General features: G+C 53.0%; 1 protein-coding gene across 1 annotated transcript in view; it reads left to right on the top strand.

Annotated features, from left to right (window-relative positions):
• The window catches only part of BBS4 (Bardet-Biedl syndrome 4), a 48,339-nt gene extending 30,479 nt beyond the window's left edge, over nt 1–17,860 (top strand). The window contains exons 8-16 of the mRNA XM_006122183.5: nt 3,690–3,817; nt 5,156–5,210; nt 6,529–6,597; nt 8,040–8,192; nt 8,344–8,515; nt 9,551–9,620; nt 12,714–12,855; nt 13,356–13,566; nt 15,448–17,860. Of these exons, the coding sequence (XP_006122245.2) occupies nt 3,690–3,817; nt 5,156–5,210; nt 6,529–6,597; nt 8,040–8,192; nt 8,344–8,515; nt 9,551–9,620; nt 12,714–12,855; nt 13,356–13,566; nt 15,448–15,587 (1,140 nt within the window). The 3' untranslated portion in view covers nt 15,588–17,860. The remainder of the gene's footprint in view (nt 1–3,689; nt 3,818–5,155; nt 5,211–6,528; nt 6,598–8,039; nt 8,193–8,343; nt 8,516–9,550; nt 9,621–12,713; nt 12,856–13,355; nt 13,567–15,447) is intronic.

Raw genomic sequence — 17,860 nt, 5'->3', positions numbered from 1 at the left:
TAGCACAAATTGTGTCACTTATTTCGAGGTAAAGGTGCTATGTAGACACACCCTTAGTGTGCAACAGAATTCACATGCTTTAGAATTCATCTCTCTGCTGGGCATTACTCCTCCATGTACACAGGCCTTACAACATTACTAGAAACCCAATTCTCTTTTCTGCAGTTTTACTGATAAGGGGATCGCGTCTAGTCAGGTTAGTTTTTCTTCTTTCAAATGTTTGATCTGCTGTGAGAAGTTTACCCTAATTATGAGCTCAATGCTAAGAAGTGAGCGAAAGTTTTATAAAATATCCCAATGCCAATGACTATTAGTGAGAAAAGGAACCAAAGGGAGACACACAAGGCCTGTGGACATACCTCCAGGACTGTGGAGATCATGCCTAATTGGTTTCCCTCCCCTTAGGTCTCTGTACTGAAAGGTTACCCAGGGTTTTAATGTAGAGTTTGCTGTGGCACTGAGCAGGCCTAAGGTTTCTGTGTAGCAAACCCTGAACCTTGTTTAACGCCATTTAGTGTCACACAGTGAGGGTATATCTGCACTGCGGTTAAAACACCCCCAGCTGGCCAAGGCAGGCTGGCCCAGACTCTCAGGGTATGTCTACACTACAGTGTTATTTTGAAATATCAGTTATTTTGAAATAACACATCTATACACAAAATGCATTTTGAAATAGCATTTTGCTATTTTGAAATAGCGCATCCACATTGAGTGGACTCTGAATCACATTAAGGCTGGCTGGAACCTGTTCCAGCAGGGCACCAGGTCAGGACTTACTGTGTGGGGCTGCTGCCTGAGGCTATCTGAGGTCTGTGCTTAAAGGGGCCCCCCTTGGACAGCCAGTTCTCAGGTTTCCCTGCTTGCTTGTCTACCTCTACGAGGGACAGCAAAGCATTTTGTCTCTGTATGCTCTGGTTGCCCTCACTCGGCACACCACAGCACTCGGCAACACGGAGCCAGAGCTGCCCCTGGGCACTCTGGTGCTTCACTTGGACGCTTTGCTGCGAGCCTGGCTGCCCTTTCTGCAGGCTGCCATCCAGGAGGTCCATCTGGGGGCTGTCAGTATCCAGGAGGCCCTGCAGGAGAGCTTCTACCCTGAGGAGCACTAAGAGCCTCCTTGGTCTGCCCCACTGGGGGCTCGTGCCTTATTCCTCCCTCACGTCCTTCCACTTACTCCTTCCTAACCCCCCTTCCTGATGTCAAATAAGACATGTATTTTCATGAACACAAACTCCCTTTCTTTAACAAAACTGGGGGGGAGGGACTGAAACTCTGGTGAGACTGGGGAAAGGAGGTGGGAGAGGGGAGGGGGAAACCTGGGAGGAGGGAGCTGGAAGGGGGAAAAGGGGGAGGGGAATCTCAGGGCTCAGGGTTGGGGAGTCTTGCTGGACCAACTTGATTTTCATGCAAACCCACTCCTGAGTTCGCATGTGGCCTTTGGTGGCCAGGCTGGCAGCTATCCTGCCATAGATAGAAGCGTTCCTCCATTTAGTGCGGAGATCATGGATGGTAGGGGCATCCCCCCCAAACCTGAATAAGGTCCGTGATCTCCGCCCTGGACCAGGAAGGCACCCGCCTTCTCCAGACCCTGGCAGGCTGCTGGGAGCTGGCAGACTGGTCCTGGGGAGCGGTGGAGGGCTGGCTGCCAGTGGCTTGCTGGCTCATGTTTTGAGGCCACTGGGTCAGGGGCAGTGACTGCTGGCTCTGGGCTGGCAGGCTTGGAGCTGGCACAGGCACTGTGGCCAGGGTCTACCCCTTTAAGGGCTCTGGGGAGGGGGGAAGGGAGAGAAGTGTTCTTGGTTGAGGCTGGAGTGGCCACCAGGACACCCTGGGAAGGCTGGCGACCCCCTATTTCAAAATAAGTGTCTGCACAGCACTTATTTCGAAATAGCTATTTCAAATTTGGCGTTATTCCTCATAGAATGAGGTTTACCAAATTCGAAATAAGCCCTCCGCTACTTCGAATTTATTTTGAAATAGAGGTTTGGCTGTGTACATGCTAGGGTAGTTATTTCGAAATAACTTTGCTGTATAGACATACCCCCAGGGCTTGGCTGTGGAGCTGTAGAATGGCAGTGAGGACATTTGGGGCTTGGGCGGGAGCGTGAGCATAGGGAGGGTGTTTAATTGCTAAGTGGATATATAATGTGGGTCTGTTGTTCTGTCTGCATTCACACAACAGAGCTCTCGTTTACAATCTCGTGAGCAGCTACATGGTAACATTCTGCCAGGATTGGCACTTGAGTTACGTAACCAACAGGACTGTGAATGCAACTAGAGATATCTTCCCAAATGTTTGTGGTTCACTTCAGGCTAAGCCATGGAATAACTGGCAATCAGTAAACTTGGGCTACAAAGCGACCAAGAACTCTACTCTAGACAGGGTCCAACAGGCCTTGTCTGAACTAAGATTTCTCAGACAGTATTTCCATTGTCCAAAGAACTCGTCTAGCCATTAGGAGAAGCCCCAGAGCATGCCTGACTAGCCAGATAACAAACCACATGGACACCGGACTCTTCCTCTCTTGGAGCCTTTGGCAAAGGTGTTGATGAGTGTTTAGCCTTACGGAGCCTTTCCTGAAAATAGGAAGGGTCTGATGTCCCATCCTGACACTCTGAGAGGGAGTTTGCAGGGGCTGAGGACTGGCAGAGCAGCCGAGATGGAGGGAATCCCCTCCTTTCCCTGTCTCCGTGGCATGGGCTTGCTAGTGGTTAGATGCTACTCCCACGGGAAGCCTAGTGCATACTTCTTACAGAACATTGAGAAGCAATGGGTTCAGATTGCAGCAAGGAAGGTTGAGGTTGGACATTAACCACCCTGACCGATGGGAAGTTTTTCCTAAACACTGGGAAATGTGGAGTCTCCATCATTGGACACTTTTCAGAGCAGGTCAGACAAGCAGGTGTTGTAAGTGGACTAGATAATATGCAGTCCTGCAATGAGTGCAGGGGCCTGGATTAGAAGACCTCTTGAGATCCCTTCCAAGCCTATGAGTCTATCACTTGGGCTCATAAAATATAATGAAGCCCAGGGAGACTTCTGGGTGTTTAACAGTTGCAGGTAATTAATATCCAGTACTGCTTAAACCTTTTCTGTCTAACCTTGTCAGCATCTTTTTTTTTTTTTAATGTGCCATGTGCTAGAAAGCTGCAAACTTTCATTGCTCCCCATTGCCTCAGCTTGGGAGGAAGAAGATGTTACAGCAACAGAAGTCTGGAAGTGTTCCCTATGGGAGGGGATTTACATGTGCCTGGTGATGAATTCTTTCTTCATGTCCATGGCAATCCGGGCTCATTGCTAGCATGAGCATTTGGCAGAGAGGGGAACTGTAAATGCATACGTTAAGCTTAGCAGCCCCTGAGGGATCTTGGCTTCTGTACCAGAACAAACAGGCCTCTGTCTCTCGTGGCAGATCGATATGTTTTGCTTTGGCTTGAAGTGCTCAGCTTTGTGTTCCTCCCTCAAAGCCCATGCCTCCCATTGCAGAGCTCATGTCAACAAGCACCTCATAGGCTGGGCCTTTATAATAAGATTCTTCAGGCTTGGCTTGAGCCTTTGATTCCTTTCTCCTCCAAGCTAGCAACACGTGGGTTGGTGCTCTCAGTGGACAACTTTTGGATCATTGCTTCACTGTGAACTCTGCAACCGCATTGATTTTACTTTTTCCTCTGTGTGGTTTTGTGCGTAGGCGAAAGACCAGCTGAACAATGCCTTGCAGCTCCACAGACATGATCTGACATACGCGATGTTGGGAAAAATTCACCTGCTGGAAGGGGACACCGACAAAGCCATAGAAGTCTATAAGAAAGCAGTGGAGTAAGAATTTCCTCTCCCTACCTCTTGGGAGAATTTTGATTGGTGAATTCAGGACAGGAAGGTGTCTGTTTTTAAGATGGCAGTGCTCCTGGGCATAGCTGGGATTTCCCAGCTGTGTGCCCATCTCTGATCTTGGCAGTAATCCTCTTACTCTAGCTGGCAATGCATCAGGCGCAGAGGTACCTCTTTGAAGCCCTTGCCCAGAGAAGGGTGAAGATGAATGGAGGTGCTGGGAGCAATGGTGCACAAAATCCAGTTCTCAAATCCTGTGATTCACCTACTAAAGCCTGAAACACAGAGCTGAAAGGTTGCTGCTCACGACTGTCACAGCTGTACTATTGGAAAGAGCAGTGAGCAGTCCACCGCTGCTTTGAACTTACTGGAGTGTTATATACTTCAATGGGTGCATTTTTTTTGTGTATGAAAGTGAGGGTTCAGCCCATCCTCAGCTGGCGGGGCATGGCCCCACCACCCACATCTCCTTGAATCGATTAACCAATTAAATGGGTTTTTACATCCCTACTATAAGTATGCCTCACTTACTGTAGATCCAAACTCGGGGGTTGGGACAGTCCTTGCTTTATCTTTGTACCACAGTTTGCACAACAAGGTTTCAACCTGGTTAAGACTTCTAGGTATTTGTGCGATGCACCTTCTTCTTGGGACCCTAACTGGGATTTGGAACTTAACTCTGTATAAGCAGAAAGTCCATTAGTATGTGGTGCCCCCAGCCTGCTTTCTCTCTTTGCTGCTGATTATTCATTGTATTCATAGTTTGTTTGAAAGGCCTTGAAAATGGGAGGCCTTTTTAAAGAGCCTACAAAACTGTACATGACTTAGAGTTAGAGATGAGAGCTTGGAAGTCACAAACTAATTGAAAACACATGGCATGTTCATTTTAAGTGTCCATTTGGGGGTGGGTCTGTCTGGTTCTCAGCTTGGATCATTAGAGTGGTGTATGTTATCAACCACAGAGGTATCACCTACATATTGGGAATGGTGACCTTGTGGTTAAAGCAGATCTGTTGGCAGCTCTGTCCCTGACTCACTGTGCTGTCTTAAGCAAGTTATTTAACCTTCTACGCATCAGTTAGCCCATGTAAAATATTACCAGAGAAGTATGAAGAGTGATCAGTTTTTGTAAAACTCTTTGAGGTGCTCATATAGAACTTGCCGTTAACACCACATGATGGTGGTGAGGGCGATAGTAGTAGTGGGCTATATTAGCAGTAGTCACAAGGATACATCTTACATTGAGCAAGGTCTGAGGACTTCCATACTTCCCCTTGTGTTACTACTGCCAAGCAAGATGCTGTGTAACTGTGTTTTGTATTGCAGGTTTTCTCCAGAAAACACAGAGCTCCTTACCACTCTGGGTTTACTCTATTTGCAGGTACTAAACACTGTTGGCTACTGTGAGGGCCTAATTATATTTTAAATGACCTGACAGTTGTATATGGAGTAGATGTCTATTCATCTCCATGCGAGTGTGTCATATTGCTCAAAAGGCCATATCAAGACAAGGTGGAGCTTGCTCCTCTGTCTCTTTCTCTCATTTGGCTCCCGAAGGGAAGTAACTTGATTTCCTGGTTCTGAGCCAGAGTAGAAATTCTATTTGGCTTCTGCCCTAATTGTGTTACTCATCCTCCCAAGTACAATAAAATGTCACTAGTCATTACCTTGTTTCTGAGGAAGGAGCTTAGCAAGTTATTCTCCTAGAGAAGCAGCCATGAAATTGTTCAACACGAACGCATCTTGGAGAAAATGGGAAGTGATTTAAATAACACTGGCACTTTTATTACTAGGGTCTTAGATCATAAGCAAAAGCTCATCTGTCTCCCAAAGTACCTTCTCATTGCAGTCCTTGGTACAGCTGTCATCCTTTGCTCAAGGCTGCTGCAGGCCAGGACTCAAGGGCATAAGTAGAGCTATGGAGGGAGCTGGAGAGGCAGCGCAAAGAGCGGTGCATGTGCAGAGTAGCATGGACAGAAATTTGCACAACTGTACATACTAACTTCACTTTTTTGTGGTGCATCACATCCCTGGACTCCAAAATCCACTTCACGTACCTTGCTGGTCTCCATGAGTTAGATCTTCTGCCAGCAGGAGCTGGTGCAGTTGTGGAGGAGGGGGAAGGTATTAGCATTTGAACAAAGTCACACACCAACAAGTAACACCATGGATTGAATTTATACTTTAATTATACCGGTGCAATTCCTTGAGCATCTCCATTGAAGCCACTGAGATTTGAGAACAAGATCAGGGTTAGCCTCACTCCTGCAATACTGCTAAGCATGCTCCACTCCCATTGACTTTAGTAGTTGAAGGTGGCCTAAGCAGTTTTTGGGGGCATTTCTGTCCAGGGAAGGGCCCTGTGGAGGGATGGGGTGGCGGGAGGGGGGGTGAGGAAAAGTGATCAGGGAATCTGTGCTGTGGCACAGATAGTTCTTATTCCCCAACACAAACAATATAGAAAGCTATTTCCTGGGCTAGACAGTTTGCGTCAAGCTGCACAGTGTCCCCTCTGTGATCAGAGGGATCCATTTTGTTCCAGCTGGTTATGGCTTGGGAAGCAAGACCAGTGCACGTGTGCAGGGTAACGCTCACTCTTCTGAACCCCTGGTTTTAAGTGATAATCACAAACGCTGTTTGTCATCTGGGTACTTAATCCCTTATGCCTGCATTTCTGACACTCCTCTATCTTTTCCCAGCTTGGGGCTTATCAGAAGGCATTTGAACATCTTGGAAATGCACTTACATATGATCCCAGCAATTATAAGGTACCATGAGAAATATGTACAAGCCAGTTAGTGATGACACGAGGGCTGTAAAAACTCATTAATGTAAACTATCCTCCATACTAGAGCACAGGGTGAGGAGGGAGCCATGCTCACAAAAGCTTGTTCCAAAGCACATTTCTATGAGCTCCATCTGATGGGGATGGAGGATGTTATTGATGGGGCCTGTTTGCTTTTAATGGAACGTTTCATATCTTCTCCACAGAAGGATTTTTAACAAATGGAAATTGCTTTTCACCAATGTATTCCTTCAAACTGGTGCAATTCATCATGAGAGCTGTGCAACACTTTGCTGGGAATTCAGTCTTTCTGGAGCAGAGCACAGAAACGGCTGAATAAGGGGGGTGCGGTAGAACATACTCTCCTGCTAGTCTGCAAAGACTGTAATGCATACGCAATCTCTTTCCCAGCGGTAGTATGTGTGGGGGTAACTTTAGTCTAGCTAGGTCATCGTGGGGTCTGAATAATGGGGTTAATGTAAATCATTTTGAAATCTATGGAGGGGGAGGCAATGAGTAAATACAAAGCAAGTATTATAATAAGGAAGACAACATTGCCCTTCCCGGCTGTACGCCAGCTCACTGGGACGTACTGCAAATAATGGGTAGGACAAATGTAAGTTAGTGTAAATGGAGTTGCTTTTGGGGCAGTATCGGTGATTCTCTTTTTAATCACATATGCTTAATGGTTTGCAGTGTTGCCCTCAGCCAGTGTTGTGTGACCTGTCCAGGTTTTGCTTGGAGTTAAGGAATGTTTCCATCTTCCCCAAGTCGCCCTGGGAAGATTTCTGTGCCAGTTTGTTGTTTAAAAGAAACTATTATATGGACCTTTTCAGAGCCCAGGCTTCTGGAAGCTGCTGTAGTGACTCACTGTGCTTGCCAGAGGAGGCTGTGAAGGCTGGGACTAGAACAGAGTTTAAAGAGAAGCTAGATAATTTCCTGGAGGTTAGGTTATTCCATAAAAGGCTATTAGCCAGGGGATAAAATGGTGTCCCTGGCCTCTGTTCCTCAGAGGCTGGAGAGGGATGGCAGGAGACAAATCGCTTGATCGTTGTCTTCGGTCCACCCCCTCTGGGGCACCTGGTGCTGGCCACTGGGCAGACAGGATACTGGGCTAGATGGACCTTTGGTCTGACCCAGTACGGCCGTTCTTATGTTCTTGTGTAATGCTCATTAGCTGTGTTGATCGGGGAAGAGGGTGTGGGAAGCATGGGGCCCTTTCCCAGTGCCCTGCTCCCTGCCGGTCAGAATGTACATTTCTCAGCTGCTCTCACTTTGGTGGCCTCCAGCAGAGTGTTCCCCCAAAGAGACTCTCCATTCCAGGCATTGGCCTGGCTTTTAGTTTAATAACCTTGTTGAATTTTTTCTCCCCATGTTTGGGGGAAGTCCCATGCCTCAAGCACTCACTGTCAAGCTCTTTTGCAGGCCATTTTGGCAGCTGGCAGCATGATGCAGACTCACGGAGATTTTGATGTAGCCCTCACCAAGTACCGGGTAGTAGCCCACACTATGCCCGAAAGCCCCCCCTTATGGAACAACATTGGAATGTGCTTCTTCGGCAAGAAGAAATACGTGGCAGTAAGTGCCTAATTCCCTTCCGTTGCCATCTCTAGTTAATTGATCTGGGTGAGGAGAGAGAGAAAACAAGGCTCCTTCCTCTGCGGTGGAGACTGGAGGAAGTCTTGTCCATGCAGGCCATGGCACTGAGCAGTCGTGTTCCTCTGTGCAGGCTATCAGTTGCCTGAAGCGAGCCAACTACTTGGCTCCCTTTGACTGGAAGATTCTGTACAATTTGGGACTAGTCCACCTGACAATGCAGCAGTACGCCTCTGCTTTCCACTTTCTCAGCGCTGCTGTCAACTTCCAGCCCCGCATGGGAGAGCTCTACATGCTGCTGGCAGGTAAGGCCCTTCTCTCCGGCCCACTCGCTTTTCTGCAGACCTGAATGAATCTTGCCTTGGGGACACAAGGTGTGAAAGCAAGGAGGAGGCAAGAGACACTGGTATTCAAGAGCTTTTCACCACCAGGTGGTGGACTGTTTTGAAGTCCGTCAGCCGTGACCAAAAGTCAGTGCCTTCTCTCCTGCCGAAACAGTGAGCTCTCGAGTAGCATCTGCACCTCCCACACCACCACGGCTGGTCCCAGCGCATGTGGGAGGCCAGTGGGATGATGCAGAGAAGCTTGCAGGGCGCTGCTCTTCCAATGGCTTAGTGGCGAGAGCAGCAGGGTGTCCGTGGTGTGCTCTGCCTGGCTCTCCTCACCAGCACTCTGTCCAGATGTGGTGAGGGGCCTGTGCGCATTGTCCTCTCCATGCTCGGGCAGAGTCACTCAGTGCTTACACGGCCCAGGGTGGCCTGTGCAGAAGCCCTGCCTTTGAGCAGGCGGTGTCTCGTCTTCCTGGGACTGGGCTCAACTTCTGGTCTGAGACGCTAAGGTCAGAAGGAACCATCACAACCATCTAGTCTCACCTCCAGCACATAGCTGGCCCCAGAACCTCCCCCTCTTCAATAGCCCCCGGCCTCTGGCTGAGTTACTGATGTCCTCAAATCCTAGTGTAAAGACTCTAGGTTGCAGAGAATGCACCATTTACTTCCTTTGCTGCAGCTGGTGGGTGGGGGAAGCGTTGACGTGGGGTTGATTTCTGCATACAAGCAAGGCATGCTGCGGAGTGGGGATGGCCCAGCTGGCTCCAAAAGTCTGATGACAGGGTTAGCCCAAGAATGTCCTGGGCTTTCAGCGCTCAGTTTGAAATCGCTCCTGTGGAGATAGCCCTGCTGCCCGAGTCTGACGCGGGGGCTCCGAGAGCATTGACGTTCAGAACGCCCCTTTGCAAACAGGCTCTGGGCCTGGGGAAGCAGAACCACCCCTGTGAGGCGTGCGCGGGAGGCTTGGCCTTGCTAGCGAGCTTACGTGTGTCTCTGTGTTTCTTCGGGCAGTTGCTCTGACAAACCTCGAGGATGTTGAGAATGCAAAACGGTCCTATGAGCAAGCTGTAGCACTGGACAAGTAAGTCTCTTTCCTGACCGTTGTTTGGGCACGACATGTCCCTCCCCTACCCCGCCATCCCTTTCGCTTTCTGTCCCTCTGGTCTCTCGCTTGTAAGTTGTGCAGGCCAGGGGCCGTCTCTCATTGGGCCCATGTGAGGGATGTAAAAGGTAACCGGTGAGCTTCACCCTTAATGAGTGAGACTTACCAATTGTGCTTAACTGCTAGGGGCTGGAGTGGCTCCCCACCCACCCTGGGCAGGGCTGCTCCAGCCCCACGGGGCCCACGGCAGGCAGAGGCTGTTCCGCATGTCTGGAATAGCTCCTGTCCATGGCTGCCTGGCCAAGCCCTTCCTGCCATGGGTTATATGCTGTGGGGCCTGCAGCAGTGTCTCCTCAGGAGCAGGGCCAGCAGCCCCTACTGGTCCCACTCTTAGGGGAGGGCTTCACTGAGCTAAGCTGCATATTGCAGAGCCTGTAGTGCGTGAGACTAAGATTTGTAGCGGTTCCACAGTTACCTTTTCAAATGACTTTTTACATCCCAAATCTGCATATAGCATATAGCACAGCAGAGCTCTGGTCTTGGTTGGGGCCTCTCGGCATTATGTTAATACTGGTACTGGGGCTCTAGGAGAACCATCGCTAATGCTAACAGGAGAAACTGCACCGGCCTCTAGGCGGCCCCACACAACACCCGTCTTTTAGCCTCCCCTCAAGAGCCAGAGGGCAAGGGTGAGGAGTCCTTTTCCTCTGGCGCCTTAGGAATGATGGACGCACCGAAGCCTGTGAAAAGCACAGCAGGTTATAAGCCCATTTGCGCTGCAAAGCGACCATGGAACGGCCCCGCGCTCAGCACACGTACGGAGAGTTGACTGCTCACTTCAGTAGCAACATTCATACCTGTTAGCCTTGCACAGCCCTGGGAGTAGCGGGAGTCTCTTCCCGCTCCTCATCAGCAGAACTATTAACTAGGGGGAAATCACATGGGCACGTCCTGCCCTCGGTTCCCACGCCAGCTGTGCAGCGGGGCCTGCGTACTGTTATGTGTAGGGAGGAAAATCTCAGCCTGACTTGGGCCACGCCTATACTTACCCACCGGTCAATGATCTTCTGGCCCGCTGATTTAGTGGGTCGAGTAAGGAACCGAACACTGCAGACGCCCCATCAGCGCTGGTACTCCTACCCCTCATGAGGAGTGAGTGAAGTCGGCAGGCCCGCTGTGGGGACAGCTCCAGTGTTTGGATCAGTGTATGTCGACTCCAGCTGCACAATTAACAGAGCAGGAACTGTCTCTCTTAACTCCAACTCATCCCCTAGTGTAGACCTGGCCTTAGGGAACCCAAGGAGAAATTGCAGGTCTGTCTGTTTGAAAGCTCACAAACTGGGCACATTTAGACTGGCATTCTGGAGAGACCAGACCCCCAGGACCCCACTGCTCAGAGTAGAACTGCACCTTTGCCGATGCTATGTGACAGGTGACTTGTGAGCACCACGCCGTGTACCTACGACGAGGGAGTGTGCTGCATCTCCGAAACAAGCATTCGGACCCAAGGCGCTGCCCACCAAGCCCTGTGTCTTTCTCTCTGCTTTCCAAATCCACGCCCTCCGTGATTTGTCAGGGGTCCAGATGCTTGCTCCGGTGTGTTTTGTGCTAATGAAAATGCTTGAATTAGGCAGAGTTTGCCAAACTCCGTTCTAACGAGCTGGCGCTGGCGTGATGCCACAGCCGTGTAGCATTACCCAGAAAACAAACCTGCCCCCAGGCAGCAGGAAAGCCAACTCCAGTGATTGCTGGGAAGCAGACTCTAGCTGTGCGAGCCTTGGGTCTCTCTTGTTTGTTCGGCTGACGCCCCTTGTACTTTCTCCAGTTGTCCCTTTCCCACAGACGCTTCTGGCTGATCTCACACAGTTTGGCTGGGGAGGTGATTACAGTTTGCTTCCATCTCCATGAATAACTTGTATAGCAGCAGCATGATATTTGCTCTGGGTGCCAGATAGAGGTCTGGAAAGATAAAGACCTTGTGGGTGGCTCAGACAAGGAGTCCGTAGGGTACTTCCTCCCTCCTGTGTTGACACACAACCTGGCTGCATAGCTTCCAGTTCACCCAGCTCCGGCCAGGGCAGGGAGACATGGAGGAGGGTTGCCCCAAGGTGCCACCCGCTGCAGCTCCAAGCACCACTTACTGGCACACTCCAGCTGTAGATCTGCTAAGCAGTGCAACAGTGGTTCCCCCTACCCCAGTGTCCTTGGACTGTTCTCGGGACACCCGGTAAGCGGGGAGAGGGGTGTCAGCAAGTGGCTAAGCAGTTGGAGGAGCCAGGTTTGCAGGGAATACTCGCTCAGTGCACAGAGACACTGACAACAAATGTCCCCAGCAAGTGGCTGGGTATCTGCTGGCATTTGGAGCACTTGTGTACGATGGTGCACGCATGGTTTGTGTCCCAGCTCCCCTCCAGCCAGGCTTCCCCGGCTGCTGCGCAGACACACGCTTGCCAGGGAGCATGAAGTGCATCCTGCCCCATGTTCCCTGACAGCTCTCAGCCAGAGCACGCTCCTGGGGCCATTCCTGCATCCCACTGGAGGTGGCAGCCCCAGCTGTTTTGCCTGCAGAGCTGGTCCCAAGTGGACAATTTTTCTGGGGGCAGGGCAAGTGTGGGTTTGTTTTTCCTGCTACAGATTTGCCGAACCAATTGTAGCGAGGAATAACACATTTAGTTGGGCATAAGCTTCTGTGGGCTGGGGCCCGGTAGCCACAGGACCCCTCGTTGTTTTGGGGAGACACTGACACAGCTCCCCCCGAGATGTGAACCAAACGTGCTTGGTCTTTCAACAGAAACTTACTTTCCAGCAGAAATCCAGTAAGTCGGCCTGAAAGCTAGGAACAGTGGAACCCAGGGGCTTCCCCTTGAAAAGTCTGACCCACCTTGCCTGTACCACGGGCGCAGTCTGGCTGCCTGCCTGCCTCTGGCACTGGCCTCCCCGGAGGGCTGCCATGGTGCTGCACACGTGGCTGGAGGCTGCTGCCTGCGCGTCCTTTGTAGGCGGGAGCCAGCTGTGCGCTGGGAGCGGGTCTCCTGGCTGCCTGTCACTGACCCTCCAGGCGGTCTGCTGCAGGTGCAATCCCCTGGTCACTCTGAACTACGCGGTGCTGCTGTACAACCAGGGCGATCAGAAGGGCGCGCTGGGCCAGTACCACGAGATGGAGAAGAGAGTCAACGCCCTCAAGGAGAGCAGCACTCTCGACTTTGACCCTGAGGTAGGTGCGTGGGAACAGCCGTCTGGATAAGAGGGCTTGTCCGTGGGGCAGGGAGTGCACTGGTGTGTGGCGCAATCACTGGTCCGTGTAGACCCAGCTTGGGGCACACTTGAAGGCTCCCTAAAGGTTCTGAAGTGCACCCCGGGAATGCATGGCCCAATTAACGAGAACCCTTTCATGCTCTTCAGAAGCCTGTGGAGAGCGTGTTCGCCCCCCACCTGCACAAGCCCCGACTGGCATGCGGCAAGCAGGGGGCCTTTTGGGACGGATGCCAATCACTTGGGTCAGTCCCCGCAAGAGGGGAGGCCGTTGTGCGTTGCTATCTCCTGTCGAGTGCTGCAGCTCGTTCTCGCGGCCCTGACTCTAAGCCCCGCCCTAGGATGAAGCGGCTGCTCAAACCCGCAGATGGACGCTGAGGCACAGTGGCCTCGGCTTGGGACAGGCGCTGCTGCGGGAGTGCTCCTGGGGCTGACTTTCTCCTCTTTCTGTTGCATGAGAAGATGGTGGACATGGCCCAGAAGGTGGGAGCGGCCCTGCAGGTGGGAGAGAGTCTGGTTTGGACTAAACCCGTCAAAGATTCCAAATCAAAGCAGCGAGCCACTGCACCTAGCAAGCCCTCCAGCACCCAGCAGCCTCTGGGCTCTAACCAAACCCTGGGCCAGGCCATGTCTTCAGCAGCTGGGTATGGGAAGACTCTGCAGCTTTCCACAGGTAGGTCCCTTGCATCTCTCCCCCTGCCAAGCCCAGGGCTAGGGAGGATATTTAGCAAGATGCTTGCGGGGTGATGCACGGAGGCACCAGAAATGCACGTGACAAGTGCAGAGGGTGTGGCCTGCGGCGGATGAGATGGGCTGGGGTAGTGCTGAGCTCTAGCCCTCTCCCCCGTCCGGGGCAGGGTAGTGCTGAGCTCTAGCCCTCTCCCCTGTCCGGGGCTGGGGTAGTGCTGAGCTCTAGCCCTCTCCCCTGTCCGGGGCTGGGGTAGTGCTGAGCTCTAGCCCTCTCCCCCGTCCGGGGCAGGGTAGTGCTGAGCTCTAGCCCTCTCCCCCGTCCGGGGCAGGGTAGTGCTGAGCTCTAGCCCTCTCCCCCGTCCGGGGCAGGGTAGTGCTGAGCTCTAGCCCTCTCCCCTGTCCGGGGCTGGGGTAGTGCTGAGCTCTAGCCCTCTCCCCCGTCCGGGGCTGGGGTAGTGCTGAGCTCTAGCCCTCTCCCCCGTCCGGGGCTGGGGTAGTGCTGAGCTCTAGCCCTCTCCCCCGTCCGGGGCTGGGGTAGTGCTGAGCTCTAGCTGTCTTCCCCGTCCAGCTAGCAATGAGAAATCCTGTTGCATTGGTTAACCCATGGCTGAGCAGGCGACTGCAGCTTGGGGACTTCCCCAGCTCCCCTCTGGTGGAGCGGTGCTGCCAGCCTGGCCTGCCTTCCCTGCTCAGGGCATCTCCTAGTAGGGCTCAGCGGAAGCACCAGGTGCCGGGACTTTGTCCAGGCTCCTCCCCCACAGCCACGCTCAGCCCAACCTCCCCGGCAGCGGATCCTTGCTGCACGAGGGGTGGAGCCCGGAGAGAGAAGGAAACTCTGCCCCCAGGGACCTGTCACAGGTAAGCTGCCTCCTCGAGGGCCTCTTGGCACACGGCTTGCGCCTTCAGTTAAACAAGCGTTGCCTTTCTCAGGCCCTTTCCATTCAGCACCCTTCTGACCTGCTGAAGTGAGCCCTGGCCGCCCCCGGGCCAGCTCTGCCGTACCCAGGGGAAGCTGAGTCCTGTTGTGACCACTGGGCCTGCGGGCTTACCTGTAAATAGGGAGCAAACCTTTCTAAAACGTCTTGCCTGGGCATGGAAAGGGGTGCAGGGAAACCAGAGCTGAATCGGGCTGAGTCTGGCCCAAGAAGGCCGTGTCGGTACAATGAGGTCTGCTGACATGGTGCTTGTTAAGAACAGGAGATGCAAAACCAATGGGGAAGAACAAAGGCTACTGGAATGAGCTCCACCCTCATGGCTGCCACCTATCCCCCCAATTTCCCGGAGCCCCGGGCTGCCTTCAGCCAGCCCCTGAGAGGAGGCCAGAGCCAGGCACCCAGGCAGTATCACCGCCTCTGTCAGCTCCGGCTGAATCCCAACCACCTCTGGGGATGAGGGACTGGAACAGCAGCTCCAGCTCCCCTCCCTGCGTTCTGCTCTGGTCCCCCGAAGGGCAGTGGTCACCAGAGACTGTAGGACATGGGGGGTCCTTTCACCCCCCGCTGAGCGGAACAGGAACCAGGGCTGATCCTGGTGAAAGCTCCACTCAACGCTTTGCCTCTGCCAGACCTGGGCTGGTTTCCTTCGCGGGTCTGTGTGGAAAGGTTACAAGGGGTTTAGCGGCGGTTGCTGTGGCACTGAGCAGGCCGAGGTCTCTGTGTGTCAGCCCTTGTGGAGCATGGTTAGTGTTGGACTGTGACTAGGCCAGCACCTTGAGTCCATCTGGTCCATCCACATTGGTACAGCCTGTCTCGGTCCTTGCGGAGCCCGCTGCCGCTGCCAGCCTTTTGCCTGAGCAATTAGCTGCCAGTCCCAGTGGCACAGAGGAACGTACGGGACTGGCTGTAACTGTGTGTTGTATCTTTAGGTGCTGGAGCATCGGCTCCCCTTACAAAGCCTCCGTCGCTGCCTCTGGAACCGGAGCCAGGCCCTGAAGAGACCACATCCCCTACAGAGTCCCAAGAGCGGAGGAGAGAGAAGCGCAAAAGCAGGCTGGCCACGGAGTAGAAGAGCAGCCCAGGAGCTGCCCCAGCATGGCCTGCAGTGACTGCACTATTGCTGCTGGCTGCCCAGGGACATGAGCACCTGGCCTCAGGGAGTCTTTGCTCCATGGCCCCCAGCAGAGGTTCTGGTGAGCTACCCACGAGAGCTGCTGCAGGAGGGAACCACGGTCCAGGCCCTGCCTCCCTGTCGCATTGCTTGCACGGCTGAGATGGGTGTGAGCAGCGCTTGAAGCAGCTCTCCACTTAGGCTCCCTTGCTAGAGGCACTAAGTGGCTCAGAGGAAGCTCTGCCAGCCCCTGTAGGGAGCTCAGTGGAGGGGGTGCTAGAACAGTAGCAGGACAGGCGAGTGGAAGCCAGATCAGCCCGAGGAGGGAAACAGCCCTGCCCGCAGGCCGGGTGGAGGGGCAGCAGTTCAGGCTGTGCTCACGGGGGCAGTGAGAGGCTGTCGTGCAGTGCTCCAAAGACCAGTGCGCCCGTTGCCTGCTTACCGAGGCCCAGCCTCTCGGTGTCCAAAAACCTGGGGAAAGCGTTTCCAGCTCTTTCCTCAGGCAGCTAAGCTGGGAGCGGCTTTGCCTCCCTGCACACCAAGCTCCAGGCCTGTTCGCAGGGCGGTGTGCTGCGAGGGAGCGAGGTCTCAGCCAGTGGCAAAGGAAGGGAGATGGGATTTGCATCTCTTTCAAGCTTAGCCTGCTGCTGGTTTTGCTCCAGGGCGCTCTGGCTGGCAGAGCAGAGTTACTTCAGTACCCCACTAACCGCTGCCTCAGGCTGGGTTCATCATGTGGAGCTACTTGTCTCCAGCCCCCTGCTCTCTGGGAAGTTTCTAGCACCTCTAGCAGGTGGACAGCTGTGTGTGTTCTGGTGTGGCAGGCCAGACCCACTTCCATTCCCACAGTCACTGTGAGAAGGGACAGGCTGACACAGCCAACCAGAGTCAGGAAAAGTTTCTGCTTTAATTTCTGCCTTTCCCAGCATCCCTGCAGAAGCTGCAGCTGTCCCCTTTGGAGAGCTTACACCGGTGGAGAGTTCTCTTTTTGAACCGTGGATGCCTGGCTGCAGGCAGGAGGATCTGCCTGAACAGAATTATCCCATTTCCTTGGTCTGTTCCAACTCTTCCAAATTCGATTGCAGCCCACAAAGGAGAACTGGCACCATGTCCATTCAGCCCCATGCGTGCTGGGCGGGGAAAGGTCTACCCCCCTCCCCCAGCTTCTGTGCATTGGGGCTGCCTTGTCCTCCAGCTGTGATGAGGCAGGGACTATAGGAAGGGCTTGTGGGACTGAGACAGTAGCATAGTTGGCCTGAGCCAGACTTGCTAGGACAAGGTGGCTGAGGAGGAGCACTAGGCCGAGACCCTCTACCAAGCTCCACCTGCTCCCTGCCCCAGAAAGGTGAGACCAGGCCCAGGCTTGGCCTTTCACAGCTTGCTGCTAGTTACACCAATGAGGTCACTTAGCAACAGCAGACTGTAAGAGAATTCTCACCTTTGGAACAGTGGAGCTGCTGGCGGACTTTACCCCAGCCTGGCCCCGGAAATTCCTCCCCAGCAGCTGTAGCCACGCTAAGGACCTCAACAGAAAGGACCTCAGTTATACACTGAGACTAGTTTAACAGTTAAGCCAGTTTCTCTCCCCTTTACCCACTGTTTGTATCTTCTAGCTGCCCTGCCCTGCATGCCACAGCACACAGCAGCCAGGAGAGCTGCTCTTTCAGCACACAGCGGATCCACTGCCAAACTGTCGGGATGGGGATCGGTGTAGTCCTCGACTTCCTCGCCCCCAGTGAGTGTGATCACTGCAATGCCCTTCACACAACCCCCCCTTAGCACGCTGACTGATGGTGGATGAGCCTACTGTGTGTTCCATGGGTTTCCTGCAGCTGCTAGTGCTGCTGGCCTGTCAGCTGTCTGAGGGCTGAGCGCCTAACCTACCTGTCATTTACCAGCCCTAACTGTAGCTGTATTAGGGAACAACTGTATTAGTGTGGCATCAGTGCTGTTCTGCATAGCTGACAGTAACGAATCAGACTGCACTAGAGGACAGTTAACATTCCCAGAGTCAAACCTAGTCACTGAATGCCTGGTGCAGCTGAGGCAAGGGTCCAGCAGTGGGACTGGAAAGCCCCGTTGTACTTTCTGATTAGCAATTGTGCAAAATGACATGAATGCAGCTCTAAGGTTATTAAAGTGCAATCAGGAACCAAAGTTAATGTACTGGGGAGGAGGGGTTAGCTGACAAATGGCTGACAAGATCTGGATCTATTAAACACACTAATGGAACA

This window comes from Pelodiscus sinensis, chromosome 14 (assembly GCF_052426305.1).
Source record: "Pelodiscus sinensis isolate ZL-2025 chromosome 14, ASM5242630v1, whole genome shotgun sequence".
Classification (NCBI taxonomy): Eukaryota; Metazoa; Chordata; order Testudines; family Trionychidae; genus Pelodiscus; species Pelodiscus sinensis.
The sequence above is the reverse complement of the archived record's forward strand: the minus strand, read 5'-3'. Positions and strand labels throughout refer to the sequence as shown.